This window comes from Eupeodes corollae, chromosome 3 (genome assembly GCF_945859685.1).
Source record: "Eupeodes corollae chromosome 3, idEupCoro1.1, whole genome shotgun sequence".
Classification (NCBI taxonomy): domain Eukaryota; kingdom Metazoa; phylum Arthropoda; class Insecta; order Diptera; family Syrphidae; genus Eupeodes; species Eupeodes corollae.
The window spans coordinates 102,806,903-102,832,984 of record NC_079149.1 but is presented as its reverse complement, the minus strand read 5'-3'; the positions used below and the strand labels follow the sequence as shown (position 1 = coordinate 102,832,984).

The following is a 26,082-nucleotide window of genomic DNA, read 5'->3' as shown; positions in this document are numbered from 1 at the left end:
AAAATAAATCAAAACCAAATCAAAATAAGAAAAGAACATGAAAATAAAATAAAAACAGGGTGAAAATAAAATGAATATACAATAACCCACTGGAAGTTGTGATTGCACTGTATCAGTTTCAATTGATGTTGTACTATGCACGATGTACAGTTATATCTATACAGAGTTATAAGTTCTAGAGTACAAATACGATTTTATAAATATGGAAAAAAATATCAGAAAATTCACTTAAATCTTTCCGATGCAAGTTTGCATTGGAAATTACAATAACATCGCAGTCAGATATAGAAAAATATAGATGCATTTGAACGAAGTATTCACATCAGATTCACTTGCAATTTATGTTCGATGTGACGAGCAATAGAAATAGATAGATAGATAAATAGATAGAGATACATTTGAAACTTATTGATTGAATTATAGAAGATTAAATTACGCGCATCACATGAGTGTTAGTTAAAATTGGTACAGGGACTGATTTTAAAGGTTGTTACATATGGATTCAATATTAAATCTCCAATCATAAAAGGTAGGTAGGTACTCAGTATTTGCTAAACTCAGAAATTTATTGTGAGCGTAAGCGTGTTACGTTGGAAATAAGCTGCTTTTGATGGATTCATATATCAAACAGGTACTGCGGTACACACAGATAACATGACTACCTACACTTTTATTTCAATTAAACGTGAACTAAATCAGAGCAATTTAATTGATAAGAGCATTAAATACTTAAAAGAGTCCAGTTTAAATTAAATGAAATCGAATCGAAAATCAAAATGTACTCGTGCATACGAGTATTTAAAAGCTCTTATATACTAAGAACAGAATTTTTCGTTTTCCGCGTGTTGTATATTGAAAACAACGTTATGAGGCTCAGATGCGATTTTCTAGGCTTATTATTGAATTGGTGAGAGTAGGGTAGGGCAAGAGCATAAAACTTTAATCTTGAGGTTAAAATGCAATGAATTTGTGGACCTACCTATGATCCAGGTTACAATACCTTTAAAGAGCCGAATTCGTATACTTAACTAGGCTAATGCAACTTTGTTGGTCGGCAAAGGTTTTCTCCATGGCAATACAATTGTAATTCGTTTTTAATGATCTTAATTCAAATCCGACTTTAAATTGAATGTATGATGTCAGATTTTTGAGATATTACTTTTTAAGATTCAAAAACAACACGGATATAAGACTTTTTAATGCTATCTAAACTTATGAAGTAACTTTTTCTAATTCCTTTCTTTAATATTCAGGCGGAAAATTTCTATTATTTCATATTAAATTCAAAACATTTTCACCTGTCTTTCAAAAGTCTGAACGAAACGTTAAACTATTCATGCTAAAATAGTGTTCAACATAAAAAGATAAATCGGTTTAAAAGTTGTTCAACTAATCAAAATTGGCGTAACAATTTTAAATAATTTATAAAGTTTTTGAAATGTATTTCAAAAATATAAAAATAATGTCAAAACGGGTATTTTTAAAAAGTTGAGTAAATATGTAAAATTAAAGTTTGGTTTTGAAATCCTTAATAAAAAATAAACACAATTTTCAAACAATGACATTTTGATACTTTTGTTAAAGAGAAAGAACAAAACTTACATCAAACAGTTTTACTTTTTTGTTTTGATAACTATTTTAGCACAAATAGTTTAGCATTTCAAAGTTTTCTTACAACATGTAAAGTAAAACAAAGACTAATAAGTCATAACTAATGATAGTTTACAGAAACTAAGTAAGGTAATAAAATGATTTAATTGTATCTAAAAGAGAAAGTTTTGGGCTCTTTACAAAACCGTCATATAATTAACTGTAAAAAAATATTTCGAGTTTTAAATTAGCCTTAAAAAACTGTTTTTGGTATTTTTAATTTTATTATTAAAAAAAATTCTGTTGAGAACCAGGGCCTCATGCTAGTGACTAACAACTCTCAACCATTCCTACCTACAGTTTTAAGCCCTACCCGAACGGCTATTTTAAGGAAGCACTTTTCATGACAAGAATTACTCTTGGAGAATTTGTCAACTCCTCGTAAGAGGCAGTACCTGTGAAAAAAAACTTTAGATTGAACAAGCAAACAAAAATCTGAAAGAAACGCTTAGAGGGTTTGAAATTTAACTTTGTTCTAGTAACGAATCTGTTGTTTAAACAATTCTATTAAGAGTATATCAAACTTTGAAACGGTTATTTTTAAAACATGAGCAAATAGTTTTGAAATCACCACTTAAAGTAATTTTCGGAAGTATGAATGTTTTCTCAAAACTTAGAGTTAAATTAAGACCATTTATTGATAGCGCTATTTTGAGTTCAAACGTAGTCTTAAAAACCTCGTTTTTGATTGTTTTTAACATTTTTAAAATAGTATAAATTACAGTGCATACTAAATGGAAGCCAGACGAACACTTTTCAGAATACTCTAAAGTGCTTTTTTTATTAGTGTTATGATTTTGAAAATATAAAAAAATTAAAAAATCTAATTTTAAAGATTAATTTAAAAACTTCCATCTTTTTAAAAACTAAATAGATTTTTAGAATATGTTTTAAATTAACATTTTATGTAATTTTAAAGAAAAATACGTTTAGAAATTGTTTTGATTTGCATATTGTTGTTTTTTTTAAAATAATATAGAGAATTTTTTAAAATCAAGAGTTTAAGAAAATTTAGATTTCAACTTCAAATTTGAGAAACAAAATTTGGTAAAAAATTTTGTTTAACTTGGGTCTCAACTTTTTAATCTAAACCAACTCTCAATTTGTTAAACTGGACATAAATCTTGAGCTTGAAGTCCACGAAACTAGTTTAAGGTACATATTTATACCTAAAACATAAATTGCAACCTCCTTTTAGATGGCATTAAAGGCCTCAGTGTAAATTTTTAAATAAAAAAAAATGTCATAAGGTATTTTTACTATCGGCTTATATGTGCATAAACTTATTTGGACTTAATTTAAAAAAATATAAACAACACAAAAATTATATTCGCATGTCTACTTGGCCCCCTTTCACTTACAATTATTCACAAACAATCGATTTTAATCATCATAGTTTGGATGGTAAAGTTGGAAATAAATTAAAGAAATAATAATCATTTTTTGGTATTTTATAAACGTTGCAGGAAGGGTTGTTTTTACAGGAATTAAATATTGTTCCATTATGTTCTGTACAAACAATAAACAAGTTTTTATTTTTAACGTTAAATTTTTTAAAGTAGTGTCTAATTGCCTTTAAGCTACCTGACAGTTTTAAATAATATGAAAATATTTGAGTGTATATTAATAGACATTAAATATGTCTTAAGAGAAACATTTATAATCTGGTTTAGTGTTCAAAACTCTAGGCATATTGAGCTACAAATATAAAAGAGTATTTTAGATTTGACAAACATGCCAAAACTATAAATTCTTAGTACATAAATTCGTTCCTTAACAGTACAAACATTTCAAAAAGAGTTGAGAACATATCCATTATTCAATTCAAATAAGTTTGAACTAAATTAAAAACAAATAAAATTGTAATTCGGTTATATTCGTTGAGTTGAAATTTAAACAAGTCACATCTTTCTAGACCAGAAACCGGTTGTCGAGTTGTTGGTGTTCGTCTCATATAATTTAGGAACTTATAAAAATATCAATTTTACTTAGAAGCAAACATTTCGATTTCCTAAAACATATTTTCAATAAAAGATTCAAATGTCCTGAATTTAATAACCAACTTACAATTTTTCAATCAAATCAGTTTATGAAATTTTCTTCTTTAAAAATGGTTAAAAAAAAAGAGGCTGGGATGCGACCCACACTGATAACTTCCCATCCCGTCTGTCGATTTGTCTTGCTTAAAAGTTTGTCTATATGTATTTTTACCAAATTTGCGCACTATTTTTTGTAGATTTTATTTTTTATGAAAAAAACGGACTGTTGGATTTTTATATAAAAATTACTGAATATTGAAAACAATATTTTCTCTGAAATAAAATAAGTTTGAAGCCAATATTTTTAATTTTTGAAAAGCTATTTGAGCCGAAAATAAATTTTTACCAAGTTTTATTAGGTATTGTTTTTTTTAGAGTTTTATTTTTTGTAAAAAAAAACTGTCAAATCGATTTTTTTAAAAATTTTAGCAAATGTTGAAAACAATATTTCTCATAAGATAAAATTAGTTTGAAACCAATATTTAAAATTTTTGAAGAGATATTTGAGTCGAAAATCAATTTTTACCAACTTTTATACATTTTTTTCAGGTTTTTATTTTTTGTAAAAAAAAACTGTCAATTCGATTTTTCGTAATGTTGAAAACAATATTTCTTATAAGAAAAAATTAGTAAGAACCTATTATCTCAAAGTTTTTAAAAGATATTTGAGTCGAAAATCATTTTTACGAACTTTTATTAATTTTTTTTCGGTTTTTAATTTTTTGTACAAAAACTGTCAAATCGATTTTTTTCAAACTTTAACTGAATGTTGACAACAAGATGTTTTGAAAGATAAAAGTAAATAAAAGCCAATATCTCAAAGTTTTGAAAAGATATTTGAGTCGAAAATCAATTTTTACCAACTTTTATACATTTTTTTTTTGTTTTTATTTTTTGTAAAAAAAACTGTCTATTAGATTTTTCTCAAAATTTTATCAGATGTCAAAGATATTATTCTTCGTTGTAAAAAACTGTTTTAGAGATGAAATCATATTTCAGTCGTAAAATTTTGGAGGTGACAATTTTTTTTTTTCAGTTTTATTGATTTATAAAAAAAACCGTTATATTGATTTTTTTCAAAAAATATACCTGTTTGGTATCACGTTAAAATATATTATATAAAATTTAATTCAAGTCTCTAGCGTTTTTGGTTCGTAAGATATTTAAGGTTAACCAAATTTTTTTTTTCAAACTGCTATAGTAAAAAAACCACCCACCCAATTTTTTTGAGAGCCCTTTCTGCATCTTTCTGTCTTATTATCTGTGTAAAAAAATTTATTTGAAGTCGATACCTCTTCTGGTTCTTGAGCTATGGACGACGAAAAAAACGTCGCGAACGTACGGACGTACAAACGTACGTACACACGCACGCACAGACATCTTTCTAAAAAAATTTTATTTCGACTCTAGGGACCTGAAACGTCGAGAAATGTCAAAATTTTCAATTTGACAAATCGGACCCATTACAATAACTTCCTATGGGAAGTTAAAAACAACCAAGATCCGAATTTGTGATTTTGATGAAATAGTTCTTAACAACTAAAAGTGCTTTGATTTTGGAAAATACAAACTTTAACACAGTTTTTGAATTTGACTTAGTTGTTAAAATGTCTTACGAGCTATAAAATGATAAAGTCTTCGTCTATTTTACTTAGGGAAAATTAAATCTTTTGCTTTAAGAACGGATTTACCTTTTTTTCATAAATGTTTCAGCTTTTCTTTAAGCTTTAAAAGACTTATGAACATTTCAAAATAAAACATGTACAAACACGGAAACTATGTTATTATAAAATTTTTGAAAACTATTCAATTTTTTCAATTTTAAAAGCTGCAAATGACTTTATGTAAGTGTTTTTATCCAACCTTAACCTTAGTTAAAAACCTGACGCAATATTGTAATTTTTTAAATAATAATAATAACTAATTATATTTTTTAAAGTGTGCCTAGACCAAAGAAACAATTTTGAAACATTAAAGAAACATTTGAAAAACGTTTCAGAAATATTAAAAAAACGTTTCAGAAACAGACCAACATTTCTGAATTGTTTTTGAAATGTTTTTTTTTTTTAACAAATAGGAAATATTTCCTAAACGTTTTTTAAATAATGTTTTCTGAAATGTTTCTTTGTCGTGAACACATCTTCATATACTAAAGACACAATGTGGTCATTGGGAAAAAAGGGAGGGTTTAGAGACGTCAACTGACATTGCTTTTGAATTATTGAATTGGGCTTAAAGGTTAACTGGTGGGCATTTGTAGAAGCCCAATTATATGGTTTAATTCTTAAAGGCGAGAAATAAAGCTGTCTAATTTATTAAAGACCATAGTTTTCTAAAATAACATTAAAAAGAGTGAGGCAAGAAACAGTTTTGATATTGGTCTTTTTATAATCTTTAATTAAAATATAACTCGATTTTTTATTTTATTAATCAATATCTTTATTTCAGAAAATGCTGTTCGGAGACAACTATCTGTTGGTGAGTACTTCTTAAGACTAACTATCAAATATTTGCTTATGCTCTACTCGAGCTTCTTCTTATAGATACATTTCTAACTTTACGTTGAACTATGTTACGTAGTTATTACCAAACATTTGAAATGCTTTTCTTTGAACACTGTAATAGCTTTATTTAAATTGTTTGAATACTAACTCAGATATGGGAATAAGCGGTTTCTACAGAATAGTGTTGTATTTTTTTGTAGTATTTAATCCCACGTGGTTTTTTGTTGCCCATTGTACAATGATGTTTAGGTCGAAATTTAATGTTCTTTTCATATTTTGTCATTGCGTTTCCATGATCCGAAAAAGAGGGATTTTCATAGTACATAAGTCTGGAAACGATTAAAAAAAGCTAAGAATAATGTTGTTCATTGATTTTGAAGTCAGATTCCAACTAAGCCCATTTTCGAAAAAGTCATAAAAGCTGTTTGATAATATAATCTTATGATATTTTTTATAAATTAAAAATATGTGACGTTTATTAAGGAAAAAAACATTTGTTTATGACTACAACATTTCAAGAATGAAAATAATAGCTTATTATAATAGAAGAATACGTCACCTAACAAACACTAAACACTAATCCGACTAATTTTCAGCACCTGCAACTTCCGCAAAATAAGCTTCTACTAATTATACAACTTTAGCTCTCAGACTATTTATGCTTTGCTTATGCTTTAGGCTAGCATGCATTCAATTACATAACCTCAAAATGACCAGATCTATATTAAATGTCTACTAGTCTATTCGAATAAACGCCACCGCACCTCAGAAATACAGAGTGTGCCTCGACAACTTTGACTATTCGGTACCTATAACATACGACGGACAACCGACCAACGATGTACGTTGCGGCGGACGCTTTATTGGGAACGTACGCTTATAACTGTACTTTTTCTTGCTTTGGCATCGACAAACAAAATTTATATCCATAGAAAACACAAAATCTAATCAAATCGAAATCACCTTTCACTTGAAGCTTATTTTTTGTTCGTAAATTGGGTTCCAAAAAAGTCAGGTACCAAACTCATGCAATGGTTTTCCTAAGATTTTCAAGTGAATGGTGATGGCGGTGACACATCATTGTACCTCTACATAAGCTTGTGTCCTCTGTTTTTTGGAAACTCTCAAGTGATATTGATTGCGTGTTGTGTACCTACTGTGTAGAGCATAACCATTATAAGAGTGAAAGACACTTTTTGCCTTTTTTGTGTAACATGCCAAACTTTTACTTAGGGTTGGTCCGAGTGTCAGAGCAGAGCAAGGTTCCACTTCCGGATAAAATGGAAATATTCTGTCAAATAAGTTAAAACAAAACGAAAAACAAAAACTGTCACAATTCTATATAAATATGTGTATACATCTACAAAAAAAAACGGCCTTCCAATAGTTTTGACATTTTTTTTAAGGTTATGTCACGTCTCTGAAAGAACACAGAAATAAATATAAACAAAACAAAAAAGAGAAAAAATATAATTTAAATTCGCAAAAGGTGCAGAAAAAAAAGACCTCATTAAAATAAATTATAGTATCTATAGTTTTGTACATATTTTGTTTGCCACCTTACCTTCTTCTGATGCCCAACTATAGAGGGAGCTATATACAACCCCATAGTCCAGTGGCTTGAGCTTAAGCTTGAGTTGTACCCCATCATATTTCACATTATATTAATATTAGTGCGGTGCTTTCATTTATTTTTTTCATATTTTTTTGGAGGGTGTGAGATTCTCATTAAAAAATAATATGGTCTCTGACTTTGACAGCTCTAATGTACCTCTACACCTCTGTACCTCTGTACCTCTGTTTTATATATGAAGTATTGAAGAAGTACAGAAAAAGTTAACATCATAATCAACAACGTGAGTTGCTTTGGTATATAATAAGAACGATGAATGATGATGAATAATTATAATGGCTTGGGTATAATATGATGATGATGATGGTTTCCAAAGGTATGTTACAGTGATTTCGAGATTGAAATTCAAAAGAACACTGACATCACATGTGTATGACGTATGCATGAGGATAAATAAAATTTGTCATTGTTATGTTTTTTGTTTTGTTTTTGAACATGAAATAAAAACAAAAGAGAGGAAATATTTTACAAAGAAATATTCTATAGGATAATAGAAGTAATTTATTATGTTAAATAAATGTTTAATCTTTCTTTTGAGGTTCTATAATTTAATGCAAAAGTAACTAATTAAAATATAAATAATATACCTTTACCTACACCAATAGATACCTTACCTACTGTTATAGAAGATGAAGACATATACAAAATGTGGTTGTTATGTTTTATAAGGCTACATAAAGTCTGTTTATGTTCAATGGTATAAAGGAACAATTTTGAATACTACTAATTAAATTCAATCAAATGATCATGGAAAGTAGAGCGGTATAAAGTTTATTAAGTTTAACACAAAAAACTTTATAATTATTTCCAACGGGTTTAACCAGGAACAACGAGATACATAGAGAGAATTGTCCAATATAAAGAACTCCGAACTTTTATGAGGGATTGTGACCTTTTAAGTTAAAACAGCATATCGCAATTTCACTGTCAAGTACTTAGTTTGAAATTATCTCGATACATTGCAATTTCATTGATTTAAGCCTCAAATTTGAAAAATTCGTTAAAAATTGATCAATAGGCCTTAAATTGCTGGCTTGTTAAAGAATGCAATCTTTTGTGAGTGTAATCCTTACAAATCATGTATTGAATTCAATTAGAGGATTAAATTCATTGTTTTCACTTTTTGAATAGACTTAAAATTATGCCACCATCAATCACTTTTAGCAAAAAGAATGCAATCAATATTTAAATCCGTTCATTTTGCAGCAATCAATTGAATGTATTCTTTAAATTCTTTTTGCATTCATTTGCATTCTTTTTGCCTTCCGACTAGATGATTAGAACTGACTCACTGAGTTTTGATGAAATTTTGTCATTAAACTGGACAGCATTTTAATGGGTCTACAAAACAGATGTTTATAAAGGAAAATGTCAAATCAAGGAAAGTAAAGTTAACAAACGAATTCAAAAACGCAAAAGAATGCAAGATGAAAAAGAATAAAAATGCTGCAAAATGAACTGGTTGAACAAATGATTGCATTCTTTTTGCTACAAGTGACTTGTGATTGTATAATTTTAAGTCTAAAGTTTCAAACTGAAGTCGGTGAATTTAAAAAACAAATTGCATTCTTTAACAATGCTGTTAAATTGCAAACATTCTTTGAACTTCTGGTCGTTTACGCTATTAAACGGTGATAACTTTAACGGGTAACTTTTTCGAGCATTTCGGCCGGAATAGCCCGAATTTCTTCGGAAATGTTGTCTTCCAAAGCTGGAATAGTTGCTGGCTTATTTGTGTAGACTTTAGACTTGACGTAGCCCTACAAAAAATAGTCTAAAGGCGTCAAATCGCATGATCTTGGTGGCCAACTTACCGGTCCATTCCTTGAGATGAATTGTTCTCCGAAGTTTTCCCTCAAAATGGCCATAGAATCGTGAGCTGTGTGGCATGTAGCGCCATCTTGTTGAAACCACATGTCAACCAAGTTCAGTTCATCCATTTTTGGCAACAAAAAGTTTGTTAGCATTGAACGATAGCGATCGCCATTCACCGTAACGTTGCGTCCAACAGCATCTTTGAAAAAATACGGTCCAAACCACACCAAACAGTGCATTTTTCGGGATGCATGGGCAGTTCTTGAACGGCTTCTGGTTGCTCTTCACTCCAAATGCGGCAATTTTGCTTATTTACGTAGCCATTCAACCAGAAATGAGCCTCATCGCTGAACAAAATTTGTCGATAAAAAAGCGGATTTTCTGCCAACTTTTCTAGGGCCCATTCACTGAAAATTCGACGTTGTGGCAGATCGTTCGGCTTCAGTTCTTGTACGAGCTGTATTTTATACGGTTGTACACCAAGATCTTTGCGTAAAATCTTCCATGTGGTCGAATAATACAAACCCAATTGCTGCGAACGGCGACGAATCGACATTTCACGGTGTTCAGCAACACTCTCAGAAACAGACGCAATATTCTCTTCTGTACGCACTGTACGCATTCGTGTGGTTGGTTTAATGTCCAATAAAGTAAACAATAAAGCATTAATTGTTTGCTCACTTGGTCGATTATGTAGACCATAAATCGGACATAAAGCGCGAAACATATTTCGAACCGAACACTGATTTTGGTAATAAAATTCAATGATTTGCAAGCATTGCTTGTTAGTAAGTCTATTCATGATGAAATGTCAAAGCATACTGAGCATCTTTCTCTTTGACACCATGTCTGAAATCCCGCGTGATCTGTCAAATACTAATGCATGAAAATCCTAACCTCAAAAAAAATCACCCTTTATAATACTGAATTCTCCAGAAAGGAAGAAGGAGCGAAATAAATAGCCTTGGATTCTTCTGTAACATCACACGCTGAGTAACAATATTTGTGTGTATGTACCTTAAAAAATTCTTCATCAAATCTATAATTTTAATTGTTCTATGTTTGGAATGGTCCTCAAGATAGAAAGACAATTATATTTAGAAGTAGTAAAATCTGCTTTAAAGGCGACCGGAAAGAACCGTTTTCGAATACAATTTATTAACTAAAGATCATAAATATAATTTTATTAATGTTCAAAATTATTTAATTGCAATAAATGACAGCTTGTATTTGACATTTAAGGCCTCATAATAAAGTCACTATCAAATTTCAATGCCATAGTTTAAAAATATCATAACATTTTACAAAATTGACAAAGATTATAAGAAACTGGTATATTTTTTAAACTTGACGCGCAATTACACCAAAAGCGATAACCACATTTGACTCTACTAAAAAGACTCAATGATATAAAATCTAAAGGTAAAAAACGGCAGCCATTTTAATATATTTTTAGAAATTAAGTGGACGGATAAGATAAAACAATGAAAAATTATATGAGTTACCATAAAAGGCTCCATAATTTTTATTTGATTTCGTTCTTTTCAGAATTGCTCAAAAAACGTATTTTTAATATAATCTTATAAAAGTTTTTTCAATTGGCACGAGTAGATATTGGAGCAATGTGTTGACCATTTTGTTTTGGTCACATCTGTCAAATCTTTTGTTTATTATTTAGTTGCTTATGCCAAATCATCATAACAAGTTACACGATAGAACAGCAAGTTCAAATGATAAAACTTAATTATCAAATTGAGTCTTCGTTAACGAAAACGTTGCAAGCATTGCGCTCATTTTACGGCAGATGTTGCGGCCCTTCACAGTCAACTCTTCAACGTTTGGTTGCCAAATTTGAGAAGACCGCTTCCGTTAACAATCAGCCAACACCAGTACGTTCAAGAAACACAATATGTAGAGCAAAAGCCGATGCAGTCTATTCCTCGGCGTGCACAAGAACTTGGCCTTTCACAGACTTTAAATTGGCGAGTCTTGCAACAGGACTTGGGCCTAAACCCGTACAAGATCCAACTGACCCAGGAGCTCGAAGATCATAATCGTATCGTTTGGAAGAGGACCCAAATTTCGCCGAAAAATCATCTTTAGTGACGAGGTGCACTTTTGGATAAATATCTGTGTTAACAACCAAAACTGCCGTATATGAGACGACACCAACCCACGCGAGGTTCACCAGGTGATAATGCAATAATTTGACGTTAGGTGTGGATTTACGGCAGCGTAATGGGTCCGTACTTTACTGAAAACGACGTTAGTGAGGCTGTCATCGTCAACAAGGAGCGATGGAGGAACGATGACAACTAATTTCTTATGGGCCAAATAGAGCCATATGGACCTAGAGGACATGCGGTTTTAGCAGGACGGGGGCGCTACGCTCCACACAGCAAACGCCACGGTTATCATGTCAACATTTTCCCGGTCTTATTGAAAACCCTCTTTTTTGGGTTACGAGTTCATGAAAAATGTATTATTATACATATACAGTGTGTATTGCTAAATAAAAATTAGTTTTAATCTTGAACATTTTTAAATACAAATTTTATTCAAAATCAAATTTTAAATCAATTTATGCAAAAACAAATTTAATGCAAACAAATTAAATTTGTATTAAAAATGCATAGAAATTCAAACAAAAATATTTTGAAAAAAAAAATGCAAAACCGCGAACTTCAAATTTGTGTGCATTTAACGACTTTTTAATATCAATTTGAATGTCTGAACGTTTTTGATATTCATAATCAATGGTTATTATTGCTTCAAAAAAAAAAACATTTCTATTATAATTTGAGTTGCAGATTAAGACTTGAACGGGTGGGTTTAAAAAGTTCTGTTTGACAAAAATAATATATTTTAAATTTAAGTATCAGCTAAATTCCAAATATTCATATACTCGTATTTAAAACAATAATCACAAATGATTAATTAATAACTTGGATATATTATGCATAGTACATTATGTAATTAGCATTTTAAAAATATAATTTGCATCATTCATTTCTAGTATGTTTTTATAATATTTGAATAATTTTGTTTTTTATTGCAAAAATTCTGTCTCTAAGTGAAACATACTTCGTGCAATGTCTGCATTTTTATTTTTGACACCTTTAAGTGGATTTTATATGTCTTCAATGACATAAACGCAAACTTTTTATTGGTCTATAATTTTAATTATACTTCCATTTTTTAAATTTTAAACGATTAGAGTTTAAGGAGAAGTAGTTGGAAATCTTTTTAGAATTTTGATTTTTTTGAATTATTCCTTCAAAACACACAATTTTAGAAATCAAACTAAAAAATAGAAATATTTTTAAGTTAAGAATTTTAAATACATATAATGATTAATTTTAGAAAAAAAGTAAACGAAAAAGAGAAACACACATATATAGTGAACATTCAAAATGAGTTTTTGAAGTCATCAAAATATTTTGATATTGTACAAGATTTCTATAAATCATTATTGACTTTCGAACAACCTAAATTTTTAAAATATGACTGCATTTTTGTGAGACTACAAATAAATTAATAAGAAAACTATAATTCCTTTTGATCTTGTCTTTTTTAAGTCTTTTAATTCATTAACTTTCTTATTGTTATTGGCTTTAAATAAAATGTGTCTTTTAGATAATAATATCAAAATTTACAGAAAGAATTTTCAGAAATTCAATGTGTTGTGTTTTTGACAGGCTAAATTTTTTATAAAAATCAATTGAGTTTTCTTAAATGAAATAAACAATATTTGCAAAATATAATAGGTATTATCCGTGTTTCGTCGTTTCGTTTTTGACATTTATACGAGTCTCAAATTGATATTATGTGATTTTGTTCTCCAATTTTGGTGTGATTGATATTGCATTTGTATCTTGTTGGCTGTGTTCGTTGAGTAGTTGTGCATTTGGAATCATGTGTTTCCATTGCAGAACAAAATCAATCTTTTACTGTTGATATTATTTAGTTAAAAAAATAAAATGGGTGGCGCAACAGTCCGTTGTGAACCAGGGCCTAGTGACTTACAACTCGCAAACCATTCCTGTGTGCGAGTACTGTTGTCAGGAATGGAAGGGACCTACAATTTAAGGCCGAATCCGAACGGCTAATTTGAGAAAGCACTTTTTCATGACAAGAATTACTCTTGAAGAAATTGTCAATTCCTCGCAAGAGGCAGTACCCGCGAAAATATTTTTTTTTTTTTAAATTAAGGTGGCACAGGCAGGGATTGAACCCAAGACCTCTTGCATAACAGTCCAACGCACTAACCATCATGCCACGGGTACTACTAACTAGAGATTTGAATTAAATTTTATAAAATATATTGTTACGTGATATCAAACAGGTACATTTTTTGAAAAAATCCATTTAACGTTTTTTTTTATAAATCAAAAAAACTGAAAAAAAAATTTGTCACCTCCAAAATTTTACGACTGAAATATGATTTCATCTCCAAAACAATTTTGTGCAACTAAAAATAATGTTTTTGACATCTGATAAAATTTTGAGAAAAATCGAATTGACAGTTTTTTTTATAAAAAATAAAACTCTAAAAAAAACATTACTCAAAGTTGGTAAAAGCTGAATATCGATTCAAATATCTTTTCAAAAACTTGAAATTTGGGCTTCAATCTTATTTTATCTTATAAGAAATATTGTTTTGAACATTCTGAAAAATGTTGAGAAAAATCGAATTGACAGTTTTCTTACAAAAAATAAAAACAAAAAAAAAATTAATAAAAGTTGGTAAAAATTGATTTTCGACTCAAATATCTTTTCAAAACTTGTTGATATTGGCTTTAAACTACTTTAATCTTTCAAAAAATATTGTTGTTAACATTCAGTACAAAAAATTAAAAACCAAAAAAAAATTTAACAAAAGTTGGTACAAATTGATTTTCAACTCAAATATCTTTTCAAAAATTTGAAATATTGGATTCAATATAATTTTATTTTATAAGAAGTATACTAAAACTTGGTAAAATTTTACTTTCGACCCAAATAGCTTTTTAAAACTTACAAATATTGGCTTGAAATTTTTTTTATTTCACAGAAAATATTGTTTTCGATATTTAAGCCTAGTACGCTGCTGATGCGAAACGAAATTTTTCGGTGGTCTCCAAGTGTAGAGCGAAATTAAAACGAAAACCACAACGGAAAAATATTTGTGTAGAGTTCTGTCAGCTGTGGAAAACAAAAAACAAAAACACCGAAAGTCACGAGTAAACAATTTTCAATTTTGATTTGTAAACAATTTTTCCCAATAAATAAATTAAACGTCAAAATTTCGCAAGCAATTAATATACCGGGCAATTAAATTGAGAACGAAAAGAGTGGAGAATTGTACTAAAAAATCTAGTACAGCTGTCCACTAAAATGACACAATTCGTTGTTCAGCAGCGTACTGAAAAACGAAAAGCACAGCGAAATTTTTCGTTTATGATTTCGTCATGTCATTTTTGTATGGGAAATTTCGTTTCGCATCAGCAGCGTACTAGGCTTTAGTAATTTTTATATACAAATCCAACAGTCCGTTTTTTCATAAAAAATAAAATCTACAAGAAATAGTGCGCAAATTTGGTAAAAATTGATACGAGTACATATAGACAAACTTTTAAGCAAGACAAATTTACAGACGGGATGGGAAGTTATCGGTGTGGGTCGCATCCCAGCCCCTTTTTTTTATCTTGTCTTTTTTAAGTCTTTTAATTTACTAATTTTGTTATTGCTATTGACTTTAAATAAAAATCTAATAGATATTATTAAAAGTAATACAAATTTTATTTTGAACTAAAATATCTTCTACAAAAAGATATGGCTTGTCGCTTAACCCCCTTTATAACAGATTTAGATTATTTTACAAATAGAAGAAAAATCATAGACTATGAAATTCGAGATATCAAGAAGTAATCTTGGAAACAATACTCAATCTGTTTCTCCTGGGTCTATATGTACAAGAAAGGGCTGCAAACTACGTTCTACGGCTCAGCTAAATTATTTTTTGGAAAAATGGCTAAATATGACATGCATTGATTTTGCAGGAATACTTAGAGTATAAAATAAAATAAAATCAATTTTGCCTACAATAAACAAATACAAGCTTGTACATTATTGTAGCTTAGAAATAAGGGATATTGGATCACAGCATAAAATTGGACTCTGCTGGGTCCCAGGTTTCACAGTGCCTGAGATTGAGAGAATTGAGGAACTGGCGAGAAACGGTACCACAGTCTATAAATTTAATACTGACCATCTTGTGAATTAAAAAAATATGATTACTATAAAAATACTGGGCGATAGAAAAGAATGAGAACTGCGATATTGCTTAGAAATGATGGCCCAAATTTGACGATTACTTGTGAGCATAACAACCAGCAATTACATTAAAAAATTGCGGCTTATTGGAAGAGCACAAAAACACTACTCAATTTCTATGCCACTGCCAAGCTTTTTGCTATACAAGATTCATATATTTAAAAAAATACTTTTTCAGTAATCTTAAAAAAACTTGAAGACATTGCAGTAAACAGTCTTTCAGATCTTAATAAAACCTTCTAAGTGAATGGAAAATGACAACATATAGATTCTTAGGTTGTTTTTATATACAATTTTCGAGAAAGTTGTACAACTTTCATGGTATCACTCAGGATCTACATTGATCTAAGGGTACCGATAACTTAATCGATCGCCAGCTCAATTATCTAACGATATCCAATGTACATATTTCGATTTTTCAACAAAAATTAAAAATTACCATAGAAAACCGCTTTAACTTAACAAATTAATCGCATAATTCTTGAATTTCCTGAAATGACATTTCGAGTTATTACGAAAAATATATTGCAATTTTTTGAATTTCTTGAAATTACAATGTCAAGTTATCAGTATAAATAACATCTCTGCCTTTTTTTGATCTTAAAGACATTTTTTTTAAACTTAAACAAGCCCATCTTTTTAAGGTCAATCTATTATATTTTTTTTTTTAATTCACTGTGAAAAAAAAACGGACCAAAGTCTTACAAATCAATCAAGTTTAATTGTATTGTAACTGAGAATTTTTTGTTTAATTTTAAACCACATCCGTTAAATAATAAGTCTTATAAATTAAAACAACAAAATTTGTTACCTGGTTTATGGACTTATCTTACTGGAATAAAATTTCATGAATGTCAAGCAAACTGTTGCAATTCTTCATAACTCAAAAGAACACACGTTTTCTTTTTGTTTTTAAGAAGTAAACAAAAATTAACAATAATTTTATTGTTTTCAAAACATCACCAACAAAAATGTTCACTTGTTATAAATAATGCTCTTAAGATAATCTGCAGACTGCAGAGTAAATATAAAACCACAAAAGAAGAATTTATAAATTTGTTCAGGAATACAACAAAAGGAAGCCATAAAATAACTTGCACAAATAGCAAACAAAACAAGAACAAAACATCCAGGATTATAGTACAAAACAAACTTATAAAACAATGTTATCTCCAGAAGTAGAAAGACACGACAACAGACAAAAATAATAAGGGAATAAACAAAACAAAAATCCTAGAAGTTGTTGAGAAAATCTCAACTACGCTACGTAACGTTCCTATAATCATATTGCTGATGAGAATTTATAGCAGCAAAAAGAGAATAATATTATGTACGTATAAAAAGAGTCAATGCCCCTTGCAGAAAAAGCAGCGATAAGGTGTGCAAACAAATCTGAAGACCATCAGAGACGACGACGGTGGAGGTGGGTTTAAAAAAACCAAGAAAAACACTAAGTAAACAAATTCAGAATGTACCTATAAAACATTCAAGTGCTATAAAATGTTTTTTACTATACACACGCTAACTTTTTAAAATCTGTGTCTGTAATAAATTTATCACTCTCAGGCTATTTAACTGTCTTATCTTATCTTCACCGACTCACTAGGCTACTTATTTTCTACCTTATCTAATTATCAAGATTCCCCCATTAAAAATAATAATAATAGCCGATTGTTATAGAAGATAAAAAGATGATAATTTTATTTGTTTGACGTAACAGCTGTCATCATCATTATTACAAAAAGAAAAACACAAACCAGAGAAAAAAATACGTAACTAAAAAAATCTGCTAAGTTAGAAGTGTGTAGGAGGTGTAAATATGTACTCACCTTGCCAGTATTTGATTGGAGATAGTAGACCATTACGAACATCCAGATGACAGTAACGAATGCAATTAATTTGACGTTTCGCCGCATTTTGTTTTGTTGCTATAATTTTGTTGTTGACTCAAAAATACACAATGACAATGATAACACAAATTCAAATCTTTTTCTCCCTCTTTATTTATTTTTCTTTGCACTTTTATTTGATTTATTTTGCTCTTGGTTTTTCTATTTTTCTATTTTTTTTTTAAATTGAAGAGCAAAAATAATAAACAATTTTATTTATTCACCCAACACTGATCTATAATAATAATTGCACTTTACCCTAAAATACAAAAAAAAAGCATAAAACTGATTCAAAACCAATGACAATGGCAACGATATAGATAAATTATTTATTTATTTTTTGTTTGTATTATTTTTTAATTAGTAAAATTAGCACAGCATTTGTAATCAATTAGCGTCGTAAATTTAAGTAAACATCAATAAATAAAAGTGAAATGGGTGAGTTTTTCGTTGAGTTGAATAGTGTGAGAGGGGTTTTATGAGTCGGGTGTGAATAAGCGAAAGCACCTATTTTGAAAAAAGATATACAGTTTCGCACGAGGTTTGAAATTCCTCCCAACGCCAACACCAACGCTACGAAAACAAACGGAAAAGAGGCGCGGAAAAATGTTTTACGAAGGTACAATTAATGATAGATTTAATTAAAACCAAAATTCCCTTTTTTATAATAAATTATAACTTATAACCACTTGTTAACGGTTTATTTTTGAATTTATGATTCTATGGAGTGTAATTGATTGCGGTTTCCGTTTTGGGAAAAAATTCAACTCAACCAAATGTCCGGTTACGGTTTGGTTTTTGGCTTATTTGCGCTCTTTAACACCTCACCACACTACACTTCCGATTTCGAGCGAGTCGAATGGAGTCAATTGGGCCAAAATATGGTTTGTTTGTTTGTTTGTTTGTTTGTTGTTTGGGTGCGCTGTTACCACTAACTCCTAAAGTATGCAGATGAAGGTCTACTCTTCGACTTCAAATGAAGAAGAACGAAGAACAACTTATAACGACTACGAACGACGCACGTCTAAACTCTACGAATCAGCTAGCGAACGTAAATCCAACGCCAGCCGCACGATCTGGCTGAAAGTTTGCAACTAAATTGAAGACTTTAAAAATGTTGCCGAGTCTGTTGGTGGATATTATGTTGCTGCTATGTAGCCCGCTGTTGGGGTATTAATGGGGATTGGGATAAAGTTGGTTAAGAGACACAGATTCAACTCTCAGCTAAAAGCATGTTAAAGGCTGGAGTCAGTGTCAGAGTCAGAGCCAGACCATATATGAAATGATGGCGCTACAAATTACTTGCCAAATATCAAATTATATGAAGATGGGGTTCGGAGAATTAAAGAGAAACAGATAATAGAGAGAGATAAAAGTAAAGAGAGTTTTTTTTAACTTCATTGCATCTTGAAGAGAAATAATTTTATCAATGAACTCACTTAGTGTTGTTGTTTACGTTTTACTATTATGTTCTGAAGCACAATATCTGCGTGTAGCATGATATAAGAATGTGAGTTAAGGTTTGTGGGAGAAATCTATCATTATGATTATATGATAGAATTTTAAAGAGTAGGAAATAAAAAAGAGCAGCAAATGCATTGAATGTTCGTGTGGTGTTACCATTTTTATAATTCATAATAATAAGTAAATTTGTTTATTTATTTTAAGTTTAAGAATTAAAAAATGTTTCGTATTAAGATTATTTTGAATATTTTCTGGGTCTCTTTATAAAGAGTTATCCATTTTGCGGTTTGGAAATGTAGGGCAGGAATTCAACATCTGTCAAACCAATTTTCTTTTTTAGTTGAAAGTCTGACATTTACGGAAATGGAAGCTTAACTATCGCACAATGCATACAAATTGTTAAAACCTACTACAAAAATGGTGATTCTGCCACATATCGTGCTTTGAGAAGAGATTTTGGTTTACAAATTCTTCTAACTACGAAAGCAGTTTTCAAAATGGTAAAGACATTTTAAAAGACTGGATTGGTTACAGATATTGTAAGGCCTGTGCATTATCGTTTTGCTCGTACCACTGAAATTATCGTGTAAAAGTATTGCCCAAGGCCTAAATTTGTCGATTCATTGTCGTTTTAAAGAATTAGGACTTTCTTCTGAAATTCATTTTTATCAATTTCGATTTTAATTTCTATATTTGCAACTAGAAAAACTTTATATTGCAACTAGAGTATTTCCCAACCAATATGTAGAAGCTACTTATTGCAAGGAACTGCAAATATGAAACTAGCTGTCAATTATTGAAAACCACAGAACTGATAAAAACATATGAAATTATACAAGCTATGAAAATCAGCCGAATTGTGTATTGATTAGTGTGACATGTGTCAGCTTCATTAAATTGGCTTGAAGTGATTGAAAAAAGTATGATGTTATGTAAGAAATGAAATCGATACAAAAACAGAACGCTGAAAACTTTGAGTTTTGGGGGTCCTAGGTATTAATCTTTTCTGTATTCTTTGCTAAATTTTTATCAACTAGAAGAGTTTTTTTGGGTTAAATTTCATTGTACAAAAAAGAACTGTCGCTTCAATTTTTCAAAAACTTGAACCTGATGTCAATTACCTTATTTTGTAATGCATACAATTATCTGCAATATTTTACCAACTAAATGCAATATTAAATCCAAAAAACTATTTCTGACATCTGGTAGAATTTTGATAAAAATTATAGAAAAGGTTTTGCTAAATTATGTTATATTTGATCTTATAGAAAATATTCTTTTTAGCATTTATACATTTCTTAATAAAAACCTGATGCATTAGTTATTACTTGCGACATACAAGCATTTTATGACAGATTTTAAGTGGGTCTCTTATTTCGTCCGTCTGTCTGTCTGTTTTAAGGCGTTAGATGTTTTTTTGAATTTTTTCAGACTAAAAATTAAAGTAATCCCCATATAAATTTTGTTGTCAAAAATTCGAATTAACTCAAAAAATAAGCAACAGGTTTGACATTTTCTCTTAACTTAGCTTCTTTCATTGAGAAAAAATTATTAACGTATTGCTGCAAGGGGTAGGTACCCCAATAAAACTGTTATTTTGTTTTTAAGTTTTCTCAAGAACTAATGAACAGATTTAAGTGTTAATTTGTCTACACAAGCTAATATACTATTTTAATAATACTTGATGACCAAAAATGTCAAGTTTTACGTTTGGTTTCTAAAAAATATGTAATTGTTTTCAAAATTCGATTAAGCAGAAAGAAATCAGCATTTGCTTATGAAATTCGAATCTAAAAGCACTAAAAAAATTTGTAATACAAAATTTAAAATTGTTAGATATAAAAATTAATTTAAAAGAAAAACCGCTCTGACACTTTTCAAAACAAAAAAATAATGAACAAAGGTGTTTTGATAAATTAAATTTAAAGTTCTGAAAACAAACTTAATTTGCACGTTCATTTTTCAATCTTAAAATGCAAAAAAAAGCCCGGTCATTCAAAAATAATAGTTTACGAAAAATACTAAAATTGCTAAAAACTGATGCTCTATTGATATCATGGGAATAAATTAAAGTATTGACTTCAAAACGATTTCATTGTATACTAAATTTGGTTCTTAACGTAAGAAAATGTTCTAAGAAAAATATAACCAGTATTTTTCGTATAAAGAATTAAAACTTTCAAAAAATACTGCAAAATTGGGAAGAATTAGTTTTCGACTAAAAATGTCGGTAAAAAAAACAGATATTGAAATCAAACTGAAGTATTATTAGAACAAAATAATATATTTACTTAGAATGTTTGTATGACACACAAAATATTTTGTTAAAGTTTTATAAAAATCTCTTTTTTTAAGTATCATTTTATGTAGAAAAACCCTAAGGTCCATCCATTAGTTTACAAAATTTTACTGAATTTTGAAAACAATATTTCTATTAAGATAAAATTAGTTCGAGACCAATACCTACAATTTTTGAAAAGATATTTGAGTAGAAAATCAATTTTTACCAACTTTTATACATTTTTTCTTAGGTTTTTATTTTTTGTAAAAAAAAAACTGTCAAATCGATTTTTCTCAAACTTTGTCCTAGTGTTGAAAACAATATTTCTTCTAAGTAAAAATTAATGAGAAGCTATTATCTGAAAGTTTTGAAAAGATATTTGAGTCAAAAATCATTTTTTACCAACTTTTGTTAATTTTTTCCGGTTTTTAATTTTTTGTATAAGAACTGTCAATTAATTTTTTTTCAAATTGTTACTGAATGTTGACAACAATATTATTGAAAGATAGAAGTAAATTAAAGCCAATATCTCAAAGTTTTAAAAAGATATTTGAGTCGAAAATCAATTTTTACCAACTTTTATTAATTTTTTTTTAGGTTTTATTTTTTGTAAGAAAAACTATCAATTCGATTTTTCTCAACATTTTTTAGAATGTTGAAAACAATATTTCTTATAAGATAAAATAAGTTTCAACCCTAAATTTCAAGTTTTTGAAAAGATATCTGAATCGATATTCAATTTTCACAAAATTTAAGTAATGTTTTTTCTTTAGATTTTTATTTTTTTATAAAAAAAACTGTCAATTCGATTTTTCTTCGCTGCACAAAATTGTTTTGGAGATGAAATTATATTTTAGTCTTAATATTTTGGAAGTGTACATTTTTTTCAGTTTTTTTTATTTATATAAACCGTTAAATGGTTTTTTTCAAAAAATATATTTTTTTGATATCAAGTTACAAAATATTATATATATTCAAGTCTCTAGCGTTTTTGGTTCGTAAGATATTTAGGGTTAACGTAAATTTTCACCTTTTTTTAAAACTACTATTGTAAAAAAAAAACACACGCAATTTTCTTGAGAGCCCTTTCTGCATCTTTCTGCCTTATTATCTGTATAACAAAATTTATTTAAAATCGATATCTCTTCTTGTTCTTGAGCTATGGACGACGAAAAAAACGTCGCGAACGTACGGGCGTACGAACGTATGTACACACGCACGCAGAGACATTCTTCTAAAAATCTTTTATTTCGACTTTAGGGACCTTGAAACGTAAAAATTTTCAATTTGACAAATCGGACCCATTACAATAACTTCCTATGGGAAGTTAAAAAGTGGGTCCCATGATTCAATAAAAAGTGGGTCCACGATTCTGTCCGTCTGTCAATATGTCGAACCACCAAATTTTTTGGTCAAAAATTTGAAAATTCGAATTCTCTCAAAAACATGCATACAGACTAATCAATCGCTTTTAATAATTTTTCCTTAAACATTATACTGCCTTAATAATATTTGATGATCAATAATGTCATTGCTTTTAATTGAAATGTAAAACGCTCTAAAAAACTGCATAATAAAAGATAATTTCAAACTTAAATTGAAAAATTTTGTATATATATGAATCTAAAAAAAATGCGCTAACGATTTTACTATACAAATTTTAAAACTTTAAAGTTTCTTTTAAAAATCAGATAACATTTTTGAAAACAAATATTTTTGCAGGTACGTTTTTAAATTTTATTTGAAAGCTTAAGCGCGAAGGCTCACTCATTAATTTTTGATGACAAAAAACTTTTAAAATACGTCTTAGAGCGCGTTGGGATTTAGTAACGTAGAGGTTCGGAAATTCTTTAGAGCAACCACAAACGTTTGATGAAACTAAGGGTTAAGTTGGTCTTGTTAATAATAATATGATCGAAAACTATTCTGAGTGGCACAAATAAATAACTCCAATGTTGCAAATAGAATAGACAAATTTGATAGTAGCATCGTACATATTATAAGTTTGGGATGAAAGTACTAATCGCTTGAATAGAGTTCTAACAAATAAGTCCATATAATTTTGGAATAACTTAAAATCAGATGAAATACAAATACTCTTTATTATTTTCATGTCATACGCGTAAATAGAGACATAAGTGGTTAATTCTTACGAAAAAATATGTAAGGAACAATGTGACTCCCTTGAGGAACTACTAATTTTTGCAATAATGGGATCATAGATAGAGAACCTCAAAACAAATCTTTATTGATGGTTATCTAGGTGTGATCTGAGATAAAAAATGGGTTGAAAATCAAGGGCTTAGAGTTTAAGGCTTTATCCTTTGTGGTAAAGTCCAATACATTTCCTTCCTCTAATGCCTTTAGAGTTTTCGACAAAAATTGAATAAGATTAGTTGTTGTATAGATCTGCTTTTTAAAACGCCATGTTGTTCTGAAGAAAAAATAGATCTACAATAAAGTAGGCCATAACTTTATGCTACTTTTTTATAAACAGTAAAAACAAAGGAATCTTTTAAAAGTTTTGAGAAAAAAAAGTGAACAGAAGGGAAATATTACCGGTGTAAAAATAAACTTAGCAGGGTAACATTTTCTCCATGTTTAAGATTTAAAAAATTTAATTTTCTTTTTAAAATGAGTTTCCAATTTATTTTTTTAACCTTTTGTTCTTAAAAAAGGTGGTAAAAATGTTATTTACGTTCCCATCCTTCTTATAATCAAAGAATTTTTAGAAATAATACAATCTCCTCCGAAATATACTTCACATAAAATTTGAATTAAGACTAACAACAAATATTTAATTGCTAACCACTTCTTAAAACTATGCTATTGACTCTTTGACTGGAACTTTTTTAATGCAATCAACAATTAAATAAATAAAAAAATAAAGCATATGGAATTACACATTCATTAAGTGTCATGTTGAGTGAAGCAGACACGCTACAGGTCTAAGTTCGATTAAAGCCTACGATAACATTTTACTATCCTAGTTTTTCTGCAAAGAAATACGTTTCCGGGAATCAGGTCAAACCCATTTACACTGTCTAAAAATAGTAAAACAACAACAAAACGCGAAATGGGAAGAAAAAGGGTTCCTTTTTAAGGTTCACCCACCAATAAATGAATTTTATCACGCAACTGTTTCATTATAATTCCTCTGACAAAAATCAAATTTCCTAATCAACTTCCGTTTGGAAAATTTCTTTAAGTGAGGAAATCATACAAATTTCGTAAATCAAAGAGAATAATACAAACACGTTGAAAGAGAACCAACAAAATAAAAGAGCGAACTGTCAATATAAAAAAAAATATACCAACTGATGACACTGACACAAACCCAACCCACCCATTTTCACGAACAAATTTTGTTTTCCAATTTTCGATTTTTCAACAATACGAAATATTTGTATTTTTTTAATATTTTATGATGTTTGTATTTTTTATAAAGACTAACCTAAGAACACTTAAATTTGTTGCTTAAAAAACGCGTCACGAGAATTTTAAACGATTGTAGAAAAGTTTCATTATAAAATATTGGAATACACTTTTTATTGTCCTTAAGGATTTTGTATTTTTTTGAGGTTATATTGAATAAATTGGGTTGTTTTATTTTTGGTATTGTTTTTATTGCAAAAACACAGCTTTTTGGTTTTGAATATTTTAATTTCAAGACACGAATAGCATTTTCGATGACGAAAGACTGAAAATGTTAGGAAATAAAAAGAACAAGACACACGAGACAATAAAAACAGAGAAAACGTTTGACGGACGACGAGGCGACGGACACGACGACGACGCAACGCAACGCAAACGACCGACAGCGAATTTTCCTCTGAAATGAAAAATTTCTAATGAAAATGCACATCCAAAACACCCCTAACTTATTTTGGGGTTTTCCATTCTCTTCCACGTTAGAAACGTCATTCTCATTCAGTTTAAGAGAATTGGGGGGTTGGAAAATGCATTTTAAATAGATTCAAACATAGGGAAAGGTCTTGGAAGCTCTCTTATGAAATTATCTTTTCTCTTAAAACCCATCGTAAACAGAGAGTTTCTAGAGAAGTTGTTGAAAGATACCGTTGAACAGGTGACAGATTGACAGGTGACTACGGGTTAAGGGAGGTTTTGTTGTCAACACAAGTGTCATGCGCCCTTGAATCGGATTCAGATGGGTACACATACCCACCCCTTCAGGCCAAGGGTGAGGATTTTTGTTTTAAATGCTTTTGTTTTTATTTTTAGTGCAGTTGCATGTTTAGAGACAATTTTTAAGTTTATACAGAGCACAAAACTTGCTAAAAGAGCGCAAGTTGTTAACTCTATCATTCTGAGGCTATAAATAGCATAGAAATAATTTCATACACGATTTCATTGATAGTGTAGAAGATACAAGATTATCGTGGTGGGGTGTGGTTGCAATATGGTGCGGTATAGACTGCGGTGGTGTATTTTGCTCTAGAAGCTTTATGTTATGTCAGGCAGGTTATATCTA

The 26,082-nt window shown here is 29.4% G+C and overlaps 1 protein-coding gene across 3 annotated transcripts in view; it reads right to left on the bottom strand.

Moving 5' to 3' along the window:
* Nucleotides 1-25,399, bottom strand: part of LOC129949149 (polypeptide N-acetylgalactosaminyltransferase 2) — a 194,056-nt gene extending 168,657 nt beyond the window's left edge. The window contains exons 1-2 of one of the 3 annotated variants that reach the window (XM_056060423.1): nt 25,045-25,399; nt 17,786-18,104 (exon numbers count right to left, since the gene is read on the bottom strand). In XM_056060423.1, coding sequence (XP_055916398.1) covers nt 17,786-17,872 — 87 coding nt within the window. In that variant the 5' untranslated portion in view covers nt 17,873-18,104; nt 25,045-25,399. Of the gene's footprint in view, nt 1-17,785; nt 18,105-18,774; nt 19,053-25,044 lie in introns of those variants that run through there. The other 2 variants (XM_056060424.1, XM_056060425.1) reach the window with 2 other exon arrangements.
* Between the last annotated feature and the right edge of the window lie 683 nt (nt 25,400-26,082).